The following is a 27,724-nucleotide window of genomic DNA, read 5'->3' as shown; positions in this document are numbered from 1 at the left end:
TCCTATGTTTCAATTTGAGGTGGATGTGAGTGTGTGGAGTCAAGAGGTTATGGGGTGCTCCTTTTGGGTGCTTGTACTTTGTGGGCGTGTGATGTAATGTGTGTAGGATGTAGATTGTTGTCTGCACAGGGAGTAGCAATAGTGGGCATAGGTGCAATTTGCATTTGAGGGTGCAGATTGGTGGCTGTACAGGGAATAGTTACAGTGGGCGTAGGTGCACTTTGCTTTTGGCGGGAGTAGATTTGCAACACTACTGGGACTGTGAATGGTTGGAATAAGTTTAAGTAATGGTGATTACGTGTGAGTAATCATACTACAATATTGGATTATTTTTGCTGCATCTATTGACACGGTTCACAGTGGGTCCTTAGTTTGCACTAGGAGCGTGTTTTGGGCTTGTCTGGTGCAACCTGTTTTCTTTGCACTGTAGGTCTCAGCTTGCACTTATTTCTGTAAATCACCTCCTTGTAAATTGCATTTTTGCTACACAATTTTAGTGTGCATGCAAACACTTTTGCGCAAAAAAAAACTCTGTAATCAGACCCATAGTAGTCTTTTGACCAAGTGCAAAATGAATTGGAAAGAATATGCTTTCTGCACTAGGGTATTTTTGCAAATATAAGTGCATAAAATCAGAGCAGCAGAAGGTGGTGGGGCTCACGGTGTTTGATGCTTCCTTAAGGTGTAGAAGTCAAGGAAGAGTCAGACTGAGGGCATAACACTTTGATCTCACTTCCTCCAATCCTTTATTGGTACAGAATTGTAGGAGGAGCGGAAAATGTGACATCAGGGCCCCAGCCGGGGCAATAAATCTGGTGGGAACGATTGGTTGAAAAAGTAGGTTGTCAGTTTGTTTTCTTCAAAGTTTCTAATGGATAGTTTGATGAATGCAGTTGTGGAAGCAGTGCAAGAGAAAATAAAGTGACATAAGAGGAGAAACATGAGGAAGAAAATAGAAAGGGGAGGGAAAAGGGGTGGAAACCAGAAGGTTCTAAAAAATAAAAGGCTGCAAATAATATGGTACATTTGAGAGATAGTGGCAGGGACGTGATTTGGGGGTCACCAGGAGTTGCATTTGCGACCCCTGTGGTCTCCCTTGCTATCCCTAAAAAAATGTAGCTCCTGGGCCGTGGCCAGCGCCATGTGACTATTTGTTTCTGGAGCAGCTGGTTTTCTTGTTCAGGCCTCTTAATAAAAGTGGAGGTTCCACAAGTGTAACACTATGAGCAGTGACCCTTAAATAAGAAAGAATAGGAATAACCAATAATTTGTCTTTCTGGAATTCTATACGATAATTGTTAGACCAATTAAAGGTTTAATTCAGGCACACTTCAGGGGGTGAGTCACTGACTTAGTATGTTCTTAAACACCTCATCTCAGCCTTTAATCCTTCTTAGGTCAATAAATGAGTACCAACACAATTTGGGTGATATTGCAAGTACATTTTTTTCTATATAAAGCACTGGAGAATAAGTTCTATATAATAACACATCATTATCATTTGGCCTTTGACGTCTGCTTGCATTCATGATAATTTGGTAATACGGGCCTTTACACACTATTATTAACCATACATATGATGATCCATTCTTTTATGAAATGTATTTCACATTATAGTGATATCGTAACCATACTGTTCATATTGTACTTAGGAACAATGCTATGTGATGCCACATTCTGTTTTGTCAAGGGGCAAAGGGCCGTGTTCCATAGCTTCCTGTGATATCACTTTGCAGTGGGGTCAAATTACATCAACTCCTGTGATGTCATTAGAGGTCAAGGGTCATGTGATATCACTTCTGCTACCCCTGGCATTTTGGTGAAATGATGTCCCTCGATAGTGGAGGGTCTGTCCGTAAATGCACGAGGGTGAGAGTGGAGGATAATGGGCGTGGAGGAGTGAGGGTGGAAGCGGGAGACAGATGGAGAGAGAAAAGGGAATGAACAGTGGGCGAGGAGAGCTACTCCAAACGATGGCTCTTGCACATTAAAATTCCCATGCCCAAGCATGTATTTCGTATCTCGTAGCATGTGCTGACATACCAGCGAGGTGATTATACTCTCAGGCTTCCCTAATTGTTCTGTGGTTGTCACAACAGGCTGCATTTGCGGGTCATTAGGAAGCCTGCAGATGGCTCACATATATTATAGAGAAATTAGATCCTGTTTCACTTAGCATTTTCATCTCCATATTAAAAACCCAGTAGGACTGTTTCTCATTTGTCGCTTTTGAAGCAGTCGTTTAACTTCATTCCAAACAACACCATCTACTAAAGTGTTATATCCCGGTACATGCATGGCCGGAAAATGACAGTTGCTGAAGTGCAGCACACTGGTACTGAACTGCGTCATGGCTGGGACACAGTGTGTCTACTGCAGTAGAAGGATTCAAGTTAGCTGACAGAATGAAACCTCGTTGTCGTTCCGGAAGGTACTGCCAGAATTCAGAGCCCAGTGTTCAAGGACAAATGATTAAATAGTACAAAGTGAACCATAACATGGGTCTGCAACCCACGGGTCTATAGATGTTTTGGACTTCAACTCTTACGATTACTCACCATAGACTTTTCTAGCTAAGGGTGATGAGCGTTTTAGAGCAAAACATCTGGAGAGCCAAAGGTTGCAGGCTCCTTGTCTAAGATATCCCCTGGCAGTCTTTTGGCTCCTGGGTTGATAGCTCTGCAAGCAATGGGTTTGCCACAATAGGTCTGCAGTCCGATCAGAGGTCATGACTCTAACTTCCCCTTATTTATTTATTTATTCAGATTTGTAGAGCTCGCAACAGCCCGTGGGCATTGTGGGCTGTTCGCATCCGTTCCCTGGCTCAGAAAATGACCATCAATTTCAACTCAAATACAGGGTGGATCCATGTTGGGCTAAGCTCAAAAGTGCACATATACTTACAAGAACTCAGTGTATCTGATGGAGGTCTTTTCTAGAATGCACATTAAGTGCTGGGCTGTTTCATTGCTGTTGCTGAATAGCAGGTGGAGATTGCTAAAACATAACTTCACCAATATATATTTGCATTTTTCTGGACGCACATTCAATTTGCAGACCCAGTTTAATCAAAAATGTCTCTCCCTTGGACATATTCATGTGAATTCGGTGGTCTAGGACACGTGTGAAGATGATTTAGCCCTTATAAAGAGAGCCGTGTCGGCATGCATACTACCGGCAGGTATTGCCCAGACTCAGAGCCGCAGGCTGAGGCACATCCGTTGAGAAATGCTGGCATCCCTGCTTATTTGGCCTGATGATCGTTTCACTTTGGCAGCATTTCAGGAATTTAGCTGGATGGTTATGTTTCAGTGGATATTTATTTTTCATAGGTTGCGCCTTGAAACACTTGTGTATAGGCGCGTTATAAATACCATATCATATCATAGGTGTGAAAGGAGTCACCAACCTTTCTAATGAGTCTTCCATAGCTTTAAAGACGGCTCATAGGAGTCGCCCCAGTTCGTCTCTAGGAATGGCCGGTTTGTATGGAGTGACAACGGGTAGAGATGGAATGGACCATTATCAAATGTTCTCCTGGAACTTCGGAATCTGCTTTAGGAAGAATACACATTCTAGCTAATAAATGTACGGTAATTGCCAATGATGAGAGACGTTATACAGCACAATGATTGGCTTTGTATTAAACTGGCGTATGTTCCTCTTACAAATGCTGAAAGCCCTTCACCTTCAACCATCTGCTTCGCAGCACACCTACGGTGCGCAACACGATGCATTAGCACACACTATGAAATGCACGTTTACTGGCCTGTCCCTACAGTAGAGCTTGCCATGGTTTCCATAGTGATGCAACAGTTAAGAATTATTTTCCATCTGAAGAGCATTTGATATTGTTTTAGTGGTGTGCTATTTATTTTAATTGATAATTGTGCATCTTGTGTTGGTGTTCCACTTGCAATCATTGGTTAGAAGATGACATGTAGATGTCAAGCATAACATATAAAGACAAATCCTGATGCGCCATGTCGGCAACATTGCACATTCTACTGACAGCTGTTCCACTGTGGCACAAGGAGTAGTACATGTCCTTACAATACTTCTTCTGATGGCAATGTGCATGTGCATTGTCGAGGAGGATATAGAATTGGTACAATTGTAGATGAAACCCATTTGACCGAATATTGCTCTGCATTCAGTGTCCTGAGTAGTTGAAAGAATAATTGTGAGAAATGTCACCCTGTATCATGTTTAGACATGTTATGTTATGTTATTGAGAGGCATGCTGTGCGCCGCTGCCCTTGTAACGGCCTTCGGGTGTTAAGGAAGATCTGAAAAGAAAGCCGGACTAGGGGGATTAGTTAGTGGTATGGAGAGGGATTGCACAAGAGATCTTCTGCTGTGCTATTGGTGGTTCAGTTACTGTGTGTTGGGTTTTCTTTGAGGCGGCATGGGATAGGTTTTTTGTGTGAATTTGTGTGGGATTTGTTATGTGTCGTTGGTGCAGTGTTGAAGATTTAGTATATTGTGATTGGGTGGCATGTGGGAGGGGTGTGCATTTTTCTGTGTGATTTCGAAGTGGTGCTTTGGTAGAGGTGAGAATGTGTCGTATTTGCTGGTTGTGTGTTTTTTGGTTGGAAAATTGACAGTTGTAGTAGGGTTAATGGTGAGAAAAGTCTGTGTGTCCTTGTAGTTTTGTTAAGGCTGATATTCCTTATACAGTGATTGGTGGTAATATTGTTCCTTTTGTAGGGCCAGGCAAGCTAGGTTGAATTGGTTTTAGTGGTACTGTGGTCTGTGGTTCCTCTCCTGGTATTGTGGTTGCCTGTTTCTTTTTGATAGTATATCCTGTTTAGACATTGGAATTAAACAGCCTTATCTTTAGAAGTTTTCTGAATCATAGGTGTTTAGGTATTCCTCGGTTATCCATAGTTCATTGGGGGGGAGGTGAGTTGCAGAGTTTTGCTGAGATACACGAGAAGGCTGATCTACCATATTTCAGTTTTGAATATTGCTTTGGTTGAAGGTCAATCTCAACGCAGGATCTCAGGGTTCATTTATGTCTGCACAATGAGATTGTTTGTTGCATGAATTCCGATCCTTGGCCATTGAATGTTCTATGGGTTGTTCAGAGTGTTTTGAAGAATGTCCTTTTTTTGACTTATTGCCATTGTAGAGTTCTCAGTAATGTGTGATTTTGTGATGTCTTCTCTCTTAGTGAGTCTGAGGAGTAGTCTTGTTGTTGCATTCAGTATTTGTTGTTGTTTTTAGGTAAGGTCATCTGGCATTCTATGTAGATGCAGTTGGTGTACTCACTTCTTTACATGACGAGGGAGATAAATGTGAATGGGAAGCCAAGGAAGGGAAGTTTCATTTTGATTGTGTGTAGATGGAAGAAGTTCTTCTTAACTACTGCATTCACTTGTGCCTCTAGTGTACATTTGTTGTGCATAAATATTCAGAGATGTTTAACTACTTTTCAGGGTTCCAGTCAGTTTACAATTTCTTTAGGCCAACACATCTGAATTTCGGTTCACTGGGTTGTTGGGGGTGTTTTTGATCTATGTTTTGTCTGGATTAAGTTTAAGGCTGTCGGTGCTCATCCATCCATTTGTTTATGTGTGTTAGACAGTTGGTAAGGGGTTAGTCCAGTTCTCCAGAAGTATTAATTTTGTAGATGAGTTGCATGTTGTCTGTGTAGATGTAGCACATGAGTGCATGAATTTGGATGAGTTTGATGTGTGGGGTCATGTAAATGTTAAATAGCAGCAGAGAGAGGGATGAGCCTTCAGATACGCCACATTTGTGTGTGTGCATGTGTGGTGCTGAGGTAAAAGAGGTTAGCCAGGTTGTTTCCATTCTTTCTGTCAGAAAAGACTTTATCCATAGTAGAGCCACCTTGATGATCCCCATTATTTGTAGGGTTTTGGTGAGTGTTTCATAGTTGACTGTGCCAAACGCTGCTCAAAGGTCTAGTAGCAATACTGCTGAGGTGATGTTGAAGTCTGTGGTTGTTTTAGGTTACCTCGGATGGATTTTAGTGATGACTCCATTCCTCTCATGAGTCTGAAGCTGACTTGTGCCTGGTCTAGTATCTGTTTTTTAGTTTGTACATGTTCCATGATTGTTTGTAATACATTGGTTTCTCGGAGTCTCACCGGGTAAGAGATGCTTGAAATAGGGTGGTAGTTGTTAACTCTTCTTTGTTTATTGAGGGGTATTTAATGTGTGGTTTAACTGCTATTGTCAGTGAATTGTTTGTGAGGTTCTGGATGTATTCTGCTGGTGTTTCTTGGGTGAGGATGATCTTGTAGATGTCTGGTGGGCCAGGGTCTACTGGTGACCGTGCATCGTTGCCTTGGTTCTCTACGGTTGTAGGTCAAAGGATCGAAAACAAAAGGCTTGAATGCCTTTTTTCGACACCAAAAGGATCGAAAAAAAGTGTTGAATTTCTTTTTTTTATTTTATTTTAGGGTTTGCTCCCCTAACCCCCGTTTTCTTTTTGTAAAAAACTTTTTATGCATACTAAACTTAATAAATAAATAAATAAATAAATAAATAAATGCATGAATAAAACATTCTACCCTTTGAATTTTGCGATATTGGTGTGAAGTCGTTGAGGCTTGTGTTTTCATTTCTGGCGATGACTAGTTGGTGGATTTGTTTGTTTTATTGTTGATACTTTTGATGACTTGCTAGATGTTTATGGCTTTGTTTTTGAAGTGATTTGTGAGATCATCACATCATTTGTGGACTGCAGTGGGTGTGTTGTTGAAGGCTGTTGTGTTTCTTAGCCATTGATGATGCAGAACATTTCTTGCTTTGTGTTGTTTCCTGTTTTGATGCGTTTGGCGTATTATCAATTTGTATGCATTTTTGCATGAGGAGTTGAGTTTTATATAGCCGTATCTGTGTCTGGTATGTGGGTTTGTCCCATTAATCAAATATCTTTCCTCCAAGCTCCTTTACGTTTTATGTTTGCTTTCTTCAGGGATCCAAGGTGGGGTGTGCATCATTTCATTGTTGCTTTTTTTGTTGACAGAGTGAAAAGCATTTTCAGTGTGACAGCATATATGGCTTCCGTGATCCATTTTTTCATTGTCTCGGACCTTCTGTCTTTGTGAAATGGGTCTAACTCGGAGCTCTGAGCTTTTGTGGATTCTATTGTGGTGTTGATTTACATGGGGTGTTGGGATTTCCAGTTCTTTTTCTGAATTGGGGCAGTGTTAATATGGCGGGTTTGTATTCATGTTGGATGGTGGATCACTGAAGGTTTTGTAAGGTGGTAAATCCAGAGAATGTGAAGATAGCAGGGAGATGCGAGCAGCAGAGAGTTTGCGCAGAACGTAGCCTAGAAATTTCAGATTAAGCCCCATTCTGAGTGACATGATTCGCTACGCGCTCTGAGTGCAAATAATGCTTAAGGTTCAGTACATAATTTGAGTTGATATTTACAGCGGTACTCTTGCAAGATTGCAAATTCTATGTATATTGGGGTAATCAAGAAGGACACCTGGAAGAAATCGCACATTTCTCTAATAACACTATTTAATGTGAAATAGATATATAATCACAATAGGATTACATTCATGTTTTCTGAGAAAAACAATGAGCTGTCATTGGGCGAGAAGTGTTATTCTATAGGGGGACTTGTTTCCGAAAATTGCTTACACAACAGGAAGTTAACAATGTGCTTGAGATATGCAGCACAAGCACAATTTGTACTAGTTTGACTTGTATGGCCACATTTTGTATTCGGAATGGGAGAAATGGGTGAAATGCATACTTCATTCTTTGTAATAATATTGGATTTTTATCTTTTTTTTAGAACCACCCACACCAATAGCACCACCCGAGCTCCTCGCTGTTGGCGCCACTTATCTCTGGATCAAACCAAATGCCAATTCCATCATTGGAGATGGCCCCATTATTCTGAAGGAAGTCGAATACCGCACCACTTCTGGAAACTGGGCTGAGACACACATTGTGGATTCTGCCACCTATAAGCTGTGGCACCTGGACCCCGATGTAGAGTATGAAATCCGTGTCCTCCTGACACGTCCTGGAGAGGGTGGAACAGGACCCCCAGGCCCTCCATTAACCACTAGAACCAAATGTGCAGGTACCCATACTCCATTGATTTACTCATTTTTACAAAAGGTTTTTGTGAATCTGTTTGAGCATCTTTGGATACTTGTGCACTCATTATCTCCCCAGCATAAAATTCTTCAATTTCTATCAGCACTAATTAAATGAAAGGAAACATCATCTGAGGGGCATCTCTCACACTCCGTAAATAGAGAGTTCACTGTATGTAGATTACACATGCTCAGGTTGTGAGGTGGACCTTGTAGTCATGGTCAGATTTTCACAAAGGACATTGGCATTCCGATAGGAGAGTACAATATGGCACTTGACATGTTGTTGCTCAATCCTTCATGCTATCATACATCGAGAAAATTGATGAGCAAAAAGTAAATACTTTTACTATTTTCGATGTACTCTAGACGAATGTAACTGTGACATTTTAAAGGTAGGTGTGTACAGGAATTGTGCTGCCACAAGCATGTTTTTTTGGCAGCCTATTACATTTGCTCTGTTAGGAGGCAAGCTGGTGCCCACTTCCGTAGTTGCCCTAGTTGGCCACCTATATAGACTTGCCCTTCGAACGGCTCTGCATATCACGCCTGTAGTCATATTTTGTATTCTTTCAAGTCCAACCAATGAATGTCCCACCGGACTGCATGCTAGTGCCTCTTCTTGGCTCCCCCAATTCCAGACAGAATTTTCTTGAATTATACCCAAATAATGTGCCTTGTTTTCAGGCTTCCCATAGGTCAAACTAAAACAGACTCTCTTGGTGCCTGCACATCTCGAGAAATGTATGGTCCACCTGCATTGATGTGAGAATCGGTTTAATCTTTTAAGAATCCTGAGCCGCCCAGATCCTGAGTTCCGTCAGCTTATAGGCCTTTTTCAAGAGATGCTCTTGGAATGAATTCTTGTTCTCCGTTAGACAGCCACCTTAATGTTTGCTCGTATTCACAGCAATTGTAGATCTGAACCTCGAGCCTGTCATGTCGCAGAGTTCATCCCTGGCATGAAGGGATAGAAGAACCACAAATGCACTAAAGCAGGGCTCATGTCGAGGGTACACTTTTTTCAGAGGGTGGACTCAGTCCCCACCAACTAAAATAAGAAATATTGAATGTCGTCTTTGAATTTATGAATATAAAACGACCTCGGGGATCAGACCACAGTCGGATTTGCAGGTGGGACATTTCACCACTGCTCTATAATCATTTGTATTGGCTCTTTGAGTTTAAAACATGGGCACCTTTTAATATTTTCAAAAACACGATTAGAAGAAAATATCCCGTCTCAGTTTTGTGTGTGTGTTGATTTCATGAAAGGCAAAGACATTCATCCTATGCAATTGTGGAGGTTATGCAAAGCCAATGAAAAATGTGCATAATTCACCTTAATATGCTAATTTCTTTCCCATCCCATCGCGTCCTTGATGAGTACCCCTACTTCAATGTATAGGTCTTGGCCACTGCACTAAACTTTCAGGGGTAGGTAGCATAAGAGTCGTTACTGGTGGACAACAGCCACATGCAGTCTAGGTTGGGATGGGGTTGTTTTGTGTGATTGGTACTTGTATATTCACAATAGCTGTAATCGCTGTAATTACACCGGATGTGGTAACTCTGGGTCTTTAGTAAGCAACACAAGCCAAGAGAAACAAGATCGTAGAAAATGCTGCAAATCATAGCTTGTAAAATTGTGCATTGAAGATGTTTTTGGTGCATGCAAACATCACCAGTGTGAGAGTAATTCCTGTAACATTCTAAGCCGATTCTAAACAGATTTACCTAGAAACAATCCCATATCTGCGGATTCTACTGGGGAAAAAATAGTTCGATTTTTGAAGAAATAAAACAAAAAAATCCAAATGTTTTGGTAGTATTTACTGCTGCATATTGGGCACCAGACTAATTTTCCTCTGAAAAATCAGTCACCACCACCCCTCCCTGAGCCACACACAAACTAAATTTGAAAGAGATCCATTTGCAGATTGTTCTGCAGCGATATGGCATTGACTAGCAGAATATTCTTAGGGCAATGATGCATGGAGGAAAAGTCATCTGCATCCTGTAAGACTTAAAAGGTGGCAATTAAGTTAAATGTTTGGGCTGAATTAAAATGATCCCTTCCTTTTACAGTTTGAATGCACCAAAACATAGTTAAAAACGTGTAACTATATCTTTGATGTATTATTATCTACTTACGAAAAACAAATGTCCAAAGTCAAGAGCCAAGCGCAAACTACAAAGTGCATGGTGCCGAGCAGCAGAGGCGTTGCTAGAGGGGGGCTAACGGGGCAATAGCCCCAGGTCTTTTGGTTGTAGCCCCGGATAGAAGCTCAGAGGTTACAACCAAAAAGCTAGCTAGCCCAGAGTCCTGACAGTCCCGACATTAGCGTAGCCCTGGATCTTTTCCAGACCTAGCAACACCCCTGCCGAGCAGGTAGAATCTGGGTGAAAGAGAAAACCTCTTCTGAATCTGTGGGATTAGACTCTTGCACGCAGATTCCCGTTGTCAATGTCATCAGCAGTAAAGCATGAGCAACTAGGTGAAGCCGACGTCCCAGTACCTTTCACATGCAGCGCCATCAGAAATAGAGCAGGGGGACAACACAAAAATGGCGCCTTGTTTTTCACTAAGGATTGCTTTTGGCTGCACCTTATTCTCTGGGTGAAGGAAAATCAGGCAACGTCTTTAGGAATCAGCCTGCTCTACAGAATATTATTTTCTGGGGAGTGAATTTAGAATTTGCCAGGTACCGCAGGAACGCCACTCAGAATGGAGTGCCTGGTCAGTGAACCCGCACCATGAGGGTAATCCCTGAGAACGGGATTGACATGTAGAAAGGCAGAAGTTCCTTTTTCTGTATGTATCGTCTCCAGGCAAGCCAGCATGAATGAAGCTGTACATGTCTATGAGGACCCTAGTAAGCGTGAAATGAAGCTCAGTCTTAAAGCCGTATAACGGTTTCAAGAGAGTGTGAGAAGCCCCACTACCCTTTGACTCCCGCTCAAGTTCTTCATTAATAACTTTGACTCTGTAGTCCAATTACTGCAGCTAAGCCGGCGTATCCGACGGGAGGTCAGTTAAGGGGCAGTACACTTTCTGCATTTGTGTCCTTGAACTTTTATTAATCATACACTTAATATGAAAACCTTCTTTATAGGATTTTTGGTGCTTATTTCAGGTACATTAAAAAGGCATTATGGGGCTTGGAGTTGGGAAGCAATTACTGTGATAGATCTGGACGTATTCTCTCGTTATCAGCAATGACAATGGGTACACCAACTCACAATTGGCCAGTAATTAAAAGAAGACAAAATGCACAGGAATGTTTAAATGTCTTGCCCAAACTACATTTCTTCTGCAAGCCTTTTTTTCAAATTATTTGTTTTAGTTTACTTCAGCATAAATGTGTACGCTCTGACGTGGGGACTTCATTGAATGTCCTATGTATGTTAGCACACGTATATCCACCCTCAACAGTTGAGCAGCTAAACATACACAATAATAGTTCTATAGTTTAATAATATACCACAAAGGATATCCCGTGTGGTTTGCTACTACAGATTGCTATGGTTCATGTGACATTGGGAATTTTGGCCAAGAAGAATCACAGAGGGTCAATCAGAACACAATGCTGGGGCACCATGGCAACCCTCTGAGGCACTCCAATGCCGATGAAGAGGGTGGTCGTGTTTACTTGTTGTAAAACGAAGAGCAAGTGCAAAGCTGCACGTGTTGTTGGTGAACGAGGCAGGCAGAGGCATACACAATGCCCAACCTTTACTGGCAATCTTCAGACAGTTGCAGGAATCGAATCATTTTAAAAAAAAAAAAATCCACAAAGTTGAATTGATGCACAGTTCAGCCCAAATGGGCTTACCCGTGGGAGATGAGGGACACAGGCATTCCGGCACATAGCAGACCGAAAAGGCTGGAAAGGAGAGGGAGAAAGGGCAGGCCAGCACCCTCCGTCCTCGAGGAAGAATGGTGAAGAGGAACTTCAGGTCCAGACAGAGGCCTTTGTGAGGGCCTTGGTACTAAGGGCCGGCTCTCGCCTGCTGTCTCCTGGCAGGCTAAAAAGAATTACAGAGGGCAAATCGGAGCAAGATGCTAGGGCACCATGGTAACCCTCCGAGGCAGTCCAGAGATGTAGCATTTAGTTTCATGGTGGATGTCTGGATTGTGTGTTTTTGTGAGATTGAGCTGATCCATTCGATCATGTGAGGTAAAATGTTGTGCAGATACATTTATGTTGCATCATGAGAAAGTTTGCTTGACCCTACCCTGTTCCAATTGTCTACAATGGCTCTCACGCTCACACAAAGGATGAAACATTTATTTGGCCTTTTATGCCTTTTTCCTTTTTTTTCTGAGTAGTCATGATAGGCGTTGAGGGATGGTTCCTCCTGAAAATGCCTGATTAAAACTCGCCACCTGTTAGCCAACACAGTTTGGTGTTCATTGTCAGTGTCTGGAACTGTTAAGTGCATGTATGTCAGCGTCCAAGCAGAGGTGCAAATTGCACTGCCGATTTGGCTGCTTCCACAATACCCTGTCACCACCCTAAACCACAAAAGTAATGACATAAATTAGATTATGGGTCCTTTACTCTAAGGACCATTTGAGCTTGTTGTTCACCGATGTAGGTTTTTTTGAGATCGGGTAACTGACCTCAAAGTTCTTTTAAGCATTAGGTAAGCAAGTTGTATTTGTTTTATGAACGGGTGGTTTGTATGGCACCAGACATTGCTTGGACCCACTTCACATTGCTTTTAACAACACAAGCAGATACGCCAAGGAATAATTTGTGAAGTTGACTTAAACAAAAATGGTGGAGAAGAAAGAGAAAACAAATGTGGGATGAAAACGGGATAAAGGAAAAGCTAGAGGAAGCAAGAGTGAGAGGAAATGAGTACACGTTCAAACAATCTAACTGTTGCTTAAATCTGTTGCCATGTCCTTGTACTGCCTTTTCTGCAATTGATCCTAGCCAACGTTAAAACATCCATGAGAATCTAATTTGTTGAGTTCACACATTATGAAATAAAAATGACGTTATGTTCTTCTAAGCTCACTCCTGTTTTTAATTTGAAACATAATCAACAACAAGTTTGCACAGTGTGTTCTTTTTCACTGGAGCTCATTGCATTTCGAGGTGAATAATGTATGTAGAAGCAAATGAATCGTGGAGCTCTGAACGGTGGTATTCATCGGGTGTGATTCCAAAACGATGAGACTGAGATGCAAGCTGGAAGCAGCAGGCTAGGGCTCCATGCCTCGGCCACCATATTTCAGGTGGGAGCTGAAGCACTGGAACATGTGTTGCTGCAAGTACCTTTTTGCATGGTTTTAACAATAGGGACAACATGTAGGATTTCAATGTATTTTTCCACCAGGGAAATGTTTGCTCTAGGGATAATACTGTTCAGTATTAGTATTAGGCAAAAATTGACCGGGTGCAAAATAATCCCTTGAAATTATTTGATTTTGCATTAGGGCTATTTTTGCTCTGGTGCTGATAATGCACACATTTGCCCTTGCACCGGAGCAGAAGTCCTGTAAAACAGCTTATGATATACTATGCACATTCAAAAGCTCTATTTGTATACGTTAGTTTTGAAGTAAAATTGCTATTGAACATCATGGCCCTCATTACAACCTTGGCGGAGGACCATGGTGCTATTAGCACCATGGTCCATGCCGCTAAGGTTACGATTCCGCCATGGTGGATGGCGGAATTACCGCCCCATTCCAAGGTGAGTGGGGCGGTAATTCCCCATTCACCATTTGCCCTTCCCCATTCCCATTTTTGCCCCCATAAGGCATAATGGGAATGGGGAAGGCGCTAATTACTCCACCGTAAATTACGGTGACGTAATTAGCTCCAAAGTCCCTTTGCGGGTTGGATTTTTAACGCCTGCAAAAAGCAGGCGTTAAACACCAACCCGCAAAGGGACACTTGTAATCAGGCGTTAAGGGTTTAACGGCGCCGACGGTGCCGTTAAACCCTTAACGCCTGAGTTGTAATGTGGGCCCATATCTCCTTTGGTGTTCTTTGCTGGGATGCATAGGACTCCAGGCCCAGTCATCAGGGGCATAGTTCACTCAATGGGCCTCATTCCGAGTACGGCGCTAACCAATGGCGCTATTAACGCCTTGGTTGACGCCGTACCCGGACCGGCAGCGCCTTGGTGGATGGCGGAATTACCGCCCCATTCCAAGGTTGGCGGGGCGGTAATTCCCCAATCCCCATTTACCCTTCCCCATTCCCATTCTTGCCCCATAGGGCATAATGGGAGTGGGGAAGGCGTCAATTACGCCACCGTAAATTACGGTGCAACCACCAGGCGCAAAGGGAACTCGGAGTATGGCGGTAAGGGATTACCGCCACCGCTCTCGTTAGCGGTGGCCGCTATCCCTTACCACCATACTCGGAATGAGGCCCAATATCTTCAGAATGCCCACACACAATACTACATGCCATCTAGTGAGGTTGTGAAAACCTTGGCTTGTAATTGTGTATTAATAGATGATGATGTGGGTAATCCTGTGGGCAATCCTGTTTCCGAAAGGGAGGACTGCTAAACAGACCCCACTTTCATAAAAAGCCCCATGCCAAAAGCATCGTACATACAAATGCTGTAGCTGCACTTGCCGCCTGAAACCTGTAGCTCCTTCTCGTCAGTGGCACCGGGTAGGTTTAAAGTTCACGTCTATATAAGCACAAATACATTAAATGGAAGCTGCTGGAACACCAAATCCCTTCAAAATATCATAATTCTTGCCGTATCAGCCTAGCGGCAATGCAATTGCTCATAATAAGCATATCTGGTTATTATATGATGACTGATAAGAACACACAATTATTAAAGCAACAACAATCTGTCTGATATCATTAGTGTCAGCCCTGTGAGCACAGACCAGCTATCTGAGGGCAATATGTATTCAAGACAGTCTGTCTATACTGTTCCAACTGAAACTCCAGCTTGGGTCCTGTCTTTCTTTGATCCCCGGGAGGAAGGGTATCGCCTCCTCTCAGGCCACATTTACCCAGGAGATCTTCTGGGAACCCTGCTTCAAATGGTCACTCACATAGCCAATGTTGACCTTTGACAGAAACAGAGTGACTCTCCCACTCTGGCGGGTCTGTCGAAGCAGACAGGGGAGCAGGACAAGAGCCCTGGTCACCTCCAACAAGGTAAACCGGCACAGGTTGAGAACTCTGGCTTATCCCAAAACAGGGTGCAGGTGCAAGGCTAAAGACCTGGCATGTTTAGCGATCCCAAGATGTTTGTGGCAGGGTTACAGTCAGGAGTTGATTGTTCTCCAAGGACCCAGAGGTTTCCAAACAGCCTTGGCTCCTGACATTCTGACCTGTCACTTAGAGGTCACCAGGACATCTGACTGCTTGTCAGATTATTTTTGAAGGTCCAGTTGGATGTACAAATGGACACACCAGTGCACTCCTGCCTGTCTTCTCATCTGGTAAGACGAGAGGGAGAACCCAGGCCAACTTAAATCCATTTTCTGTGGTTGCATGGTTTTGTGAAAGGAAAGACAACTTCTCTCACGTGGGATCCCCAGGAAGTCATAGTCGGCGGAAAACCCACTTTAAAGCCTGTGGCTGCACGGAGACCACAGAAAAGTGGGCAGACCTCTGCCAGACATAAGGCTTTTCAATGTTGGAAAGATGGTTTGGGCAGGTCCTGAGCTGTGGCATTTCCAGACTTTGAGCAGGGGATCACATGGCAGATAGGTACCTGTAAATCTTGAATTGGAGCAGCCTCATCACAGCTGAGCTCCGAAAGGGTTGGCCATCCCATTATCTACCTGACAGGGTGACAGATTTGAAAATAGAAAAACTGGTCATTAGTTGAGAAGAATCCAGAGCATCACATTGGGCCACATCTCTACAGAGATTCCAAGTGGACATGGATTCCAGTGCATGTGGTGTCTATTTATTTTATCAGCTACAGGATGCGCCTGATCCCTAGAAAGAGAGTAATCAATTTAATCGCTGGGGCATCTGTGACAACATAGCATCTGGTGAGAGTGTGAAAGCAGTGCTTTTTTATGTGTACTAATATACATATTAACATAAAATGATGCAGGTTACTTCGGTTCATGAAAGGGAGGCTTTCTAAACAGACTCCACTTACAAAATCCTGCATTCCAAAACCATACTGCATAGATGTGCTTTTGCAACAGCAGTCTCCTGAAATATGCAGCTCCTGCTTTCCAGTGGCCCAAGGCAGGTTCAAAGAGCACATGTGTATTTCTGACAGGTGCTGGGATACCAAGTCCTTACAGAAAAAAGGTTGCATTTGATATTCTGCATCTCTGATTAACAATATCATAATTGTTACCCTGGTGGCAGAGTAACCTCTTAGAATAAGCTAAACCTGGTAATTGTAAGGTGACTCATAAGAGCACACACACATTGACGCCCTTTCAATTTCATATCTTACAAGTGTCAAACCTGTGAGCAAAGGTCAGTGATGCCAAGGTGATGTATATTCATGGCCAAGCCTGTTGTTTCCACTGCTCCCAGTGGGATAATAAACAGGGTGCTTTCTTCCAATGATACCCAGGTGGAAGTGTAAAACTTTTCCTCAAGCCACTGAAGCTCTCACCAGGAGATCTCCTGGAAACCCTGAGTCTAAGGGCTACACACATAACAAAGGCCAGCCTCACCCACAGTTCTTCACTACAGTGGGTACTTTAAGTCAGCAGTATTGAAAAAGGGAGAAAAAAACAGAGAGGAAAAGGTAGACCTGAACAAGAGTTCTGCCATCTTTATTTTCTGTTGGGATTCTCTCCCTTCCCATCCCTCAATTTATGGCAGGAAAATACACCCTGGGTATATTCTCATAAATGAAGGGTCACCTGTTCCATCAAAATAGTTTTGGCCACTTACAGCAGGCTTGTTTTTTTGCAATCCTCACTGTCAATTTGCCTTAACTTAAAAGGTTACTTCTCATCTTCCCTTGAATTATCTTTAGACAATCGAGAGAAGGACGATAAACATTTGGACATATTTTTGGGAGTACAGTAAATTCCAAAGTGCTCTTTTACAGAAAGCGTCCTAGAAGGAGGAGAGCTATGTCCCCATACCACATCCAGGGACCAGTAGGGGAAGGCGGGGTGACTGATTTTGCACCAGTATTTCCTACTGGCTTTACTAAAATCAGGACCCGGCTCATTAGAGGGTAAGCAACCCCTGTAGGCACTAGGTGAGTGTCCTGGAGGGGGAGTAAAACCAAAGAATTCATCAAGTCCGTGGAGACCCTTGATTGAACCTCCCAGAAAACCACAAGTCAAGTAAAAACTCTGGGCATTAATTCCGCCATTGAGTCGCTTGAGACCTGCACTGACCTGGATATCTCATGCCTGTGGCAAGCTTCTTTTTTCCACGTGCTGTTACTGCTCGGACCACACCACATGTTGGAACTAGTCCACCAGCTAACCAACCCCATGCTGAATGACCACCTTGGAAGGTCCATTAAGCCTGGCTCAATGCTGTCAATCCCCCAAAGACTAGTTTAAGATAATGTGAAGAAGCCCATGTCAATGGTTCCCCTTCGGGACCATACTGACTATACACCGCCATCTCTGCCTTTTTATTTTAAGACATTCTTGAACATTGACAATGTGCCAGTTAAGTTGCTGAATGACCCTGCTAATCAGCCCAGAGTCTCATTGTACAGCAACCCATATTTTGTCTTTTCTTTTCAGGGGAGGGTATTTTTTTTAGAATGTGAAGTTAGTTAGTTTGACCTTTACGATTTGGATCACGTGAGGTTTAGTAGCAGTGTGCTGCTGAGTAGGCAGTTACATCACTACTCATTCCTGATCTCCTGCTAAGCGTTAGTAATTTCCTCCCACATTCATATTTATAAAAGGAATAGAATTGGGAGCTTTTATATTAATTAATGGTTGTCTTGAAAGCCTCTGAAAGTTGGAGCTCTTAAAGCCCAAATTTCGGGATCCCTGGTCACAGAAACAGTGTTTGCATTTCTTAATCTATTTCTATTTCTTTTTTAAAATAATAAGCGTACGTCGCATCTTTTAGCGCTATATGTAAGTAAAATTAAAAAAAATAGAAATTACATATAGGCATTCTTAAAGTGTTGAGTTGCAGCACAACCTTAGCTCTGTTCTCTTTCTTGCTTTCATATTTGACATAATTTGTACCAATGTGGGTGCACTGTCGACGAATATGCAGTTTCCAGAGAAATGCACAGGCATTACCCGAGATCAGGTGTAGCCACCTGCTACCATGTGCCAACTGTCACCCTGATGTCGGCCAACAGTTAGAGAATGCAGCCTTGATGCTTCTAGCTAGACTGGCTGGTTATGCTGGTATGTCTGGGGTAACACTAATAGACACACCCCTATACCTAACTTATTGTTTATGAAAGCCATATAGAGAGGTATCCTTGGGATGATGCATATGGATCATTTTGAGCTAAACGTCTGTACAAAAATCACTTGTGGAATCTCTTTGGCTTCGCTCGGGCCTACAAAGCTCAGGCTGGCGGGCCGTTAAATCCTGTGTCTGTCCGCCTGGGCATGAAAGTTATATTCACTCCTTCAGCAAACTGAGAGTCCCCGTTAGTATCAGAACCCGATAGGAAATGGTCTTGTCACCTTTCGAAATCTAAAGGATGGTTGGAAGTCAGCTAACATTCTGAGAGTCTTAGTGCACAGGTTGTTGGTAATTATGACAGTTTGAGAAAAAAGGCAGGACCCCGCTTGTCATAGAATTTGTGAATTTCACCCAGGTCACAAAAACTGAGTGCATGCTTGCAGCAATGGAGTGCATCAAGCACTGGGACGCTTCCGTGTACATATCCTACATGTGCCTCAAATGTGGTCTTGTAGCACTGTAGACCTTTCCAGACGTTGCGGGCTAGAGCCTGGTTTGCTGGGTGGAAGGATGCAGAGTGGAAGGTGAACCATGTACATTGTGTATTTAAAGGGTTGCAGTTTGAATAGTGGGTATCCCTCAATCCCCCATTGGTTTCTTTCTATAGTTTTGATGCTGACTGAATGTTCGAATGCCCCAAACAAACAAGTGTGTAACAATCTAGATAAGAGGAGATGAAGTCATTTACAAAATGCACTTGATGGAAAAATAAAAATAGCTCTCTCAATATGTATCTGACATTCTAAACATATGTTATGTTTTAGTTTCAAATGAGCTATCTGCGCAGGGTGAACCTGAGAGTATGCACCTGGATGACAGATGAAGCACAGTGGACAACATGCCGCTACTGTGGGCAGGACACTGGTGACCAGATGTTATCATGATGAATCACTACAAAGAAGTAGACTGATAATTCCTCAGTTTATATCTGCTCATTCATACATCAACATCTGTAATCAGTTGCTGCGTTGAAAAGAATCCTAAACAAATTCACAATCTAAGAGGACAAGTCCCTGTCTATTATTAGCATTCATGTACATTTCAAACCCATGTGCGCTGATTAGATCGACAGAGGGACTTGTAAATAGTTGTATGGAATCTTTTGGGAAAGGAGGAGCCTTGGTGGTCTCCATAAGTGAGTTTGAGGAACTTCAAAAGAAAAAAGGGCTATTTTCTATTAACTATTAGTAACTATTTAGGCAATAAGCCAAGAGCCTCCGGGCCATGATCACATAAGGTAATTCCCCAGTGAGCCCTAATTACAGGCCTAAGCATAGCAAAGGCCTTAATGAAGGCCCCAGGGGCATAATCTTATGTGGTAACGGCATGCAGGCTGAGAGCTTATTGCCATTAGTATCCCGGCCGGTTAAACAGGGGTACTAATGGTAGGGTTTTATTCGTCTGCGAGAAGCATTGCGTTTCGTAGTTGGAAAAAAAAATCTTTTTCAAAATGGCCACGGCCGACAGGTACACGTAGTCCATTTTCTCTTTCCGTGGCAGCCATAGTAAATAAAGAACATGGGCGGCATAGAAGGGGAGAAGGGACTACAAGTAGTCCCTTCTCCCCTTCCATGGTAGCCATTCAAGTAAATACTAATATTTTTAAAAGAATGCCTGCCTTGGAACAGGGCGAAGGGACTACGCATAGTCCCTTCTCCTTTTCCTTGGTGGCCTGGAAAAATAAAATGAACACTGGCTTGATGTACGCACAATAGCATTTGCAGCCTCACCGTTATGTAAGGCTCACAAAAGCAACAATCGGTGCATTTGTTATGTTGAGAAACACCCACCACAGGTACTAATGCTCAAAAAAGAATTGATCCACAAAACATCTATGTGTCTTGTTCCTGCTGCTCTTAAGTTACCAAGCAAGTTGGCTTGCATGGCAGTGTCAAAGGGTGCATGCACCTAAATAATTAAATAAGGTAAGAAACCCAGCATCTCTTTCCTAGTAGAATAGCACAAGTGTTCAATCTAAATCTATGTGATGAAAGTGAAAATGTCCTGAGTATTGTACAATCTGTTGTAATCCTGGGGAGTGAGATTGTCTACTTCCAGTCACCTTTGTCACTCCCTCTTTATTGACCTAAACAATGGTCGGCAACCTTTTGCTCTCCAGATGGTTTTCGGCCATAGCTTCCCTCGGGTCTAGCCAGAATAGTCAATGTCAAGGGAGTATGTGAGCCACGGTTAAAAACAGCTGGTGAGCTGCAGGTTGCAGACCCCTGACCCTAACTACGGGGGAGATGTTGAATTGTGTTATGAGAGATGATAGGGTATCAATGCTCCTCTCTTTGGCTTCCATAAAAAGGTACAATTCCATGGCATGGTCTCCAGGAAGCAAAGGAGTCATCCTCCCGTCAATGCAGCTTTTAATGTGGGAAGTCCAAATACAGGAACAGTTCCTGGTGCGTGGAAATCTTAAGTGAGATCCGCTGAAATTCTCTACTTCTCTAGTCCAACCATCTCAACATCCTCCACTTCCAAACGCCGCAACACTCCATCCTTGAAGCTGCACAGGATTTCTGATTCTGACAGACCTCATACACCCAACAATAGTGCGCAACGTATAGCAATCGTTCTCATGCCTGTCTCGTCTGATCACAGCCGCATGCTAATGGACACACCTTGCCCATCTCGCAGGCAGACCCTAAGCGGTTAAGCAACATCCTTGCACATTTTTCATGGAGCAATAGGAGAAAGGGCTTCTCACCTAAATGATGAAATGTATGGAATCTGCATGTTTCCATTGAACAGACTCGCAGAGCATATGCATGTTTTCAGAGAGGCTCTGTGGCTGTGCTAATGAACAGCAAACATGTTATTCATAAGTGAATTAGCATTTCTCATTTTTCTTTTAATTAAATGGTGAGGAGGTGGGCTTGCATAGTGCTGACGCGGCCATATGGCGTTTTTTGTTTAGACAAATGCAAAGACAGGTATTGAAAGACAGGGGGCCTCATTAGGACCCAGGCGGTAAGGGGTTTACGGCGGCGTAAACAGCGCCGACCCTTACCGCCTGATTCCGAGGTCCCTTAGCGCCATGGAGGTTTTAACACATGCTTTTAGCAGGTGTTAAAATCCATGGCGCTAAGGGACCTTGTTGTTAATTACGCCACCGTAATTTACGGTGGCGTAATTAACGCCTTCCCCACTCCCATTATGCCCTATGGGGCAAAAATGGGAATGGGGAAGGGTAAATGGGTTAATGGGGACTTACCTCCCCACTCACCTCGGAATGGGGCGGTAAGTCTGCCAACCACCATGGCGTAAAGTTTTTTACGCCATGGTGGTAAAGGTACGACCCAGGCGGTAACTTACCGCCTGGGTCGTAATGAGGCCCAGGGTGTTCTGCTCAGCTATCTGTGATCAGCCCGGCCCAGGCATCCACACGACCAGTGTCCAAATCATTAGCTCCCACTTGACCTAAATGGCCCAGGTCAACCAGACCATGCTACCTTGGGTAATCAAGCATATAGGTAGGTTTGCCACTGGTCTATGAGGCACTAACACCAAAAGTGTACGCTTTCGCATGATTGAGTTGCTATGTTCTTCTTTGAGCCGAGATCTAGTGCTATATGCATGCATAATAGCAAACCAAACCTTAGAGCAGACACTGAAAGAGATGCACCTCAATAAAGCCGTACACGAGAAGAGATGGTGGGTCTGCCTTATACTGGCACCGTTGTGAAGAATGTCTTGAGCTGGGCTGTTCTCATCACTCCATGTAACAGAAGAAGTGAACAGAGGAGTAATTCGCTCCCCGGAGCAAGTTACACAGGCCAGGAGGATAGCTCAGGGGCAACACACTTGTCTTGAAATCAAAACAACCATAGCAACACAGGTTTGAAACTCGATCTCGCGCGTTATGGATCAACTGGAAAAATGGATTTGGTCCTCATGTTGTATAAAGCTCATCAGATACACATAATGACATTAATATTGATCACATATTTACAATAATAACAACTGGTTGTACCCCTCATATAATATGGCCATCTAGTGTTTCTATATACTCTTTCTTTGTGTGTCTAACTATATGTCTGTGTCTCTATCCGTGGGCAAGAATTGCGTTGTCAGGTGTAAATTCGCTATCACCGCCCAAGTTGTTTCTGACAACTGTGCAAGTAGAGGAAACCACAGATACTATGAACAAGGTGCTGCTGTGTCTGTTTTTTATTTTGTTTGTTTACATAGAATAAGAGGAGCTGCAGCAAACAGAGGCATCCACCAATATGGGGACTAGTCTAATCTTTGCCATTGAATGTTTCTGGCAGTAATGTCAGCATCGCACTGAGTGTGCCCTGTCCATCTGTGGCGGCGAGAGAGTCCCACGAATAGGTTCTGTGTGGGTGATGGAGAACTGAAACCCTTTGTAAGGCACCAGAGACCAAGGTTGTAGGGTCTACACATTGCAAAGGAAGCTATTCAGAATTAGAAAACATTGTATTGTACTAAGATCGAAACTGGCTCTTTTAAAACATGTAAAGAGGTTAATTTTAACAATGCCTTCAGTATACGGTGTAGGCATAATAAGAAGGTAACACTTGTCTTACTTACCAAAGCACATTATCAAAACCTAGGATAACCATATCGATAGTATTTTGTTATAGAAGGCTGCCATTTCAAGACAAATTCTCTGGTGCACTTTTATTGTACTCGTTTAAAATACCCTGATAAGAAAGAGGAAGGGGTCAAATAGAACTGATGATGGTAATTGAATGCTGTCGCTTAGGGAACATAAAAATGACCACACATCTTTATATTTTGATCAATATATCTTTGATAAAAGGGATGACTGTTTCAATCATTAAGTGTACAATATTCAGGACTTGGACGTGAGAGTAACATGACTGCTACATCAATTACTCCTTTGGGTTCCCAGGTCCATTCCTAAAGATCTTTCCTTTCCCCAAAACTGAGAGCCTCACAGAATTTTAGAAAAGGAGGGAAAAGGGATTCCACAGTAAATATGTCTATGTTTATGGGGCATTAAACACGTTGCTTCCCCAATGCAAAGACACACTTGGAGATATATATATATATATATATAATATATATATATATATATATATATATATATATATATATATATATATATATATATATATCCATATATATCCATATATATATATATTGGGCACAACTTCCATGATGCATCATGGGAGTTGTAGTCCCAAACATTGTGAAAGCCTCAGGTTGCAGACCCCAAATACATAGAATAATAATGTAAATGCATACAATTACTGGATACAAACTGGTGCTCAATGAAATTAGTCTAAACGTGTTACACATACCCGACTCAGTGTAATAATATCCACGTGAGAAGGATGGGATTATGACCGCACACACAGCAGGGTCATACTGGGGCATACTATTGTTTCAGGCACCAATGAAAAAGTGGCCCACAGTTATAAATGGCAGTTCATTCCTTTTGTGGCAGACGGTTTGAGTAGTACCTAAGAGGGAGGTTGTTGATCAAATGTGATGCAAATTATGCATTTTAAAGAATATTCATTCAATCACACTGGTCAAAACCACTTGCCGTATGGTGAAGTAACTTAGCAAATTGGCTCACATGGGGCAAAAAAGTTGCCCACTTTGACCAAAAAAACTGGGCCAGACTAGCATTTTGCGTTTTTGGTTCGGGCATTGCCCTATTGCCCTATAGGCCAGTCCGACCTTGCATACAGGTCTTTGTAGAGGGTGAATTAGTCTACCGCAATATCTTCTTAGAACACACAGTATGTTTCTCTTTCAGGTCCACTCGGGTGATGTAGGCCTGCTGCCTCTGTCATAATGCAGTAGTGTTTATGTGAGATTATGTGAGATTGGTGCATCAGTCATGGACTGCTGGAGATCAATCAAGAGCGATACCTTGTTGCCCAGCAGGGGATATTGCCTGACAGTAATGGCAGGGCTGCTGGAATCAGAGTCTGAACAACAGGGTTTCTTTGGAGGTCTGGAGAGCCAGAGCTGCCAAGCACAAGGCCATGGGTCCCATATAGAAACTGGCACCACAAGGACCCTGCACATGTTGGCAGCCCTTTGGAGACTTAGTGCTCCGGGATACTAAAGATGCTGAATATTGGCCGGAAGTCGGCTTGGAAGAGTAAACAAGAGGGGTGTCTGGCACTTAGGGTGTAAATTAGACCTGCCCCGACCCAACAATTACAAAAAAACAGCTTCGTTTTGACACATCAATGTCATTCCAATCCCAAATGGTGTCGGATAAGTGCGCTAGTCATGCCTCCTGGCTCATTAGTATGAGGAAGAGCCTGTCGCTGGAGTATGTGCACAGTATCTGTGTGTACCAAGCCCAGCAGATAGTCACTGAGCACAAGCAGCGATAATCGCCAGCCCCGATCACGGTGTGCCACGCTGAAAAGGATATTATCCCGCTAAATGACTCCCAGGCCTTTCAGAAATGCACCTGCATGCTGCAGGCGTAATCATTATCGTATTATTCCAGCCCTCTTTCTCAGCCAACGGGTTTGTGTGGCGACAAAGAAAGAGGGTGATTAACAGCTGTTTTGGGAAAGAAATGGAACCGAGCATCAGAAAGCCATGGCCATGAATGAACCGCAAATATGGGTGATGTTGTAAAGGTACTCGAAGGCCTCCCCAACATGCGTCCTGCCACTTAACCACACCTCTCCCAGGTGCCTGTGCAGAAGAGGATTGATTGTAGTATTTTATTGAAGGGACTATGGAGTAGCAGGCTGTGGGAATTGATATGAGAAACGTTTACAAGAGTAGTCGTTTTTAGCAAGCACTATTTCCTGACGGATCACTTTGTTCGAAGAGTGGCCTGTTGGGATTAGTTCATGTGCTTATTGCCCGTGACCCGGGAGAGGTAGAAAGAGGTGCTTTCTGTCCTGCCAGAAGTAAGGAGAGGGACAAGGTTACAGTATGATGGGGCTTTGTATGGAGAGTGGGGAGTGGGTTTCGGAAAGGGAGGTGAAAGGCCTGGTCGAAGACTTGGGGCTGCATGCTTGTCACCCCGCAAAATAGGAGGGTGTGGGTCGGAGGGGTGAGGAGTCGACGTGCGGGAGCTGCAGGGCTGTACACTGCGCAAGAGGAGGAATGGGGGAGCAGGGGAACACATCTTTATTCCCCTCCATGCCAAAGCTGGACCCAGGACACAATAACTCGGAGAATATACATGCAGTCCTAAAGTCCGCTCTCGCCTGTGGCAGAGGACCTTTATTAACAAAGTGCAGTTAAGATGAGTTTTACATTTTTGTGGACAAGGAAAAAACCATTGATCAGAGCTACATTGAGGATGTAATATGTGAATTCCTCTTCTTCTTCTTCTTCTTCTTCTTCTTCTTCTTCTTCTTCTTCTTCTTCTTCTTCTTCTTCTTCTTCTTCTTCTTCTTCTTCTTCTTCTTCTTCTTCTTTTTATCATTATTAGGTGCAGACCTAGTTTTGAGAAGCAACAGAGCTATACAACAACACAGATTCATGATGGAGAGTTTTACAGATGTATACAACAGTACAGATTCAGAATGGAGCTCTCTTCAGAGATAACAACAGATCAGATATATAGTGTGGTGTAGGCTACAGAGGGGCATAGAGGACGGTTACAGCTATGCTGGTTGGCAGGGAGGAGAGGGCGGATGGTGGCACAGGGTGCAATGTGATGACCTAGTTGTTGAGGAGGAGAGACTCCTTGAAGAAGTGGGTCTTGAGTTCTTTACTGAATTTTATGAATGTGGGGGCGAGTCTGATGCTGACGGGGAGGATGTTCCATAGTCTTGGGACGTTAGAAGGGACGACTTGTTTTCTGGTTATCTTTTTTGCAGTGGCAGATTTCAAGTCTCCATGTGTCATGGCTTCTGCTAGTACGCTGTCCTCCAGAGATGCTGAGGTTCTCTGCAAAGTATCTGGTTGACTTGAGGGCAACTGCCTATAGATGATGCAGACTTTAAGATGATGTGTGTGTGCAGTGGGAGCCAGTGAAGGTCAATAAGCGCCAGAGTGATGTGAGTGTATCTGCGTAGACCCTTGAAGTGGCTGTGTGTCGGACACTTCTCAGGGGCACAAGGGAGGTTGATGGAAGCCCTTTGAGGTGAGCATTGCCCCCATCCAGGTGGAATATTACCAGTGCTTTAACAGTGGAGCTAAAGCTGTCCCGAGGGAGGACACTGCTTCTTTATAAACTATAAACCATAAAGGGGTACTATCTAGAGAAAAACATTCCAGTTGTTATTTGATGTCATTACATCATCATCAATTAAGAAGTAGAGTTTCAGAATGTTAGATGATGTTTGCTCAGACATTGTGATATCTGATTCTTGAAAGCTCATGCAATGGTAGCCATTGCCTCCTTACGAGCATATTGTCCACAACCAAGTTCTCGAGGAATGAGGTATTTGAGTAGAAAAGGAGCTCTGCTTGTATAACTTTCCAACATTTCTCTTAAGACTGACAACAAGTATTCCATTTGTGATGATGTTTTGATTTATTAACGGTGTTTGCTGGATGTGCAGAATTTGCCACCTGGAACTTGATTATGCAGCTGTCCCCACCTGTTCCTCACTGGCAGAATCAGTAGAAGATGTCATGCATTCCGCTTGAGTGGAATAGGAAGAACATCCCTTAAATTATTTTCTGCCCCACTTCTGTCCTTAAACACATCAGGCACGTGGTGGTTCTGCCTATGTACATACATTGTAGGGTTTTCAGCAATGGTGCAGGTCTGTGGAATCAAGTTGGTATTTTCACTGATAGCACAAACACAATTGTAGTTCTATGCTTGTGGGTTTGCCAGCTGGTTGCATCACATTAATTCAGGGAGTGTTTCACTGTCTGGTCCAAATAAAATGAAATCCGTTCTCCTTGAGTCCATTTCTGGCAAGGAGTATCATAGCAAAGGTACAGCACAGAAATCACCTCACTGTTCCTGTGCACTCAGAACGGGGTGGGAGAAGCAGGAATCTTCCTTATCTTTAATTTAGCAGCTATTTGGGGGTGCCCTTATCCCACCCACTTTCCGTGCCTCTCCACCAGAGTTTCGGGGTTCGTATGGTCCTGTGCCTTCAGTTGCGTGCTCTTTCCCATTCCAGTAAAGGCAAAGTGCCCAGTGAGCTGAGTGGGATGGGGGAAGTACAATATCACTGCACTCTTTTCTTATGATAGGCTTTTGTTGTTCTGGTACATTAGAGAGGAGCATACCACCCTGAACTTCTGCCCCTCCATACACCTTGCCCAGCCCCATAGCCTCTCTGCATTGTAAAG

General features: G+C 43.3%; 1 protein-coding gene across 19 annotated transcripts in view; it reads left to right on the top strand.

Moving 5' to 3' along the window:
* PTPRT (protein tyrosine phosphatase receptor type T) overlaps positions 1-27,724 on the top strand; it is a 2,174,878-nt gene that overhangs the window by 976,119 nt on the left and 1,171,035 nt on the right. For all 19 annotated transcript variants that reach the window (XM_069652359.1, XM_069652348.1, XM_069652364.1 and 16 more), the window contains exon 7: positions 7,787-8,080. In XM_069652359.1, the coding sequence (XP_069508460.1) occupies positions 7,787-8,080 (294 nt within the window). The remainder of the gene's footprint in view (positions 1-7,786; positions 8,081-27,724) is intronic.

This window comes from Ambystoma mexicanum, chromosome 3p, assembly GCF_040938575.1.
Source record: "Ambystoma mexicanum isolate Mex_15411 chromosome 3p, UKY_AmexF1_1, whole genome shotgun sequence".
In the NCBI taxonomy this organism is placed as follows: domain Eukaryota; kingdom Metazoa; phylum Chordata; class Amphibia; order Caudata; family Ambystomatidae; genus Ambystoma; species Ambystoma mexicanum.
The sequence above is the reverse complement of the archived record's forward strand: the minus strand, read 5'-3'. Positions and strand labels throughout refer to the sequence as shown.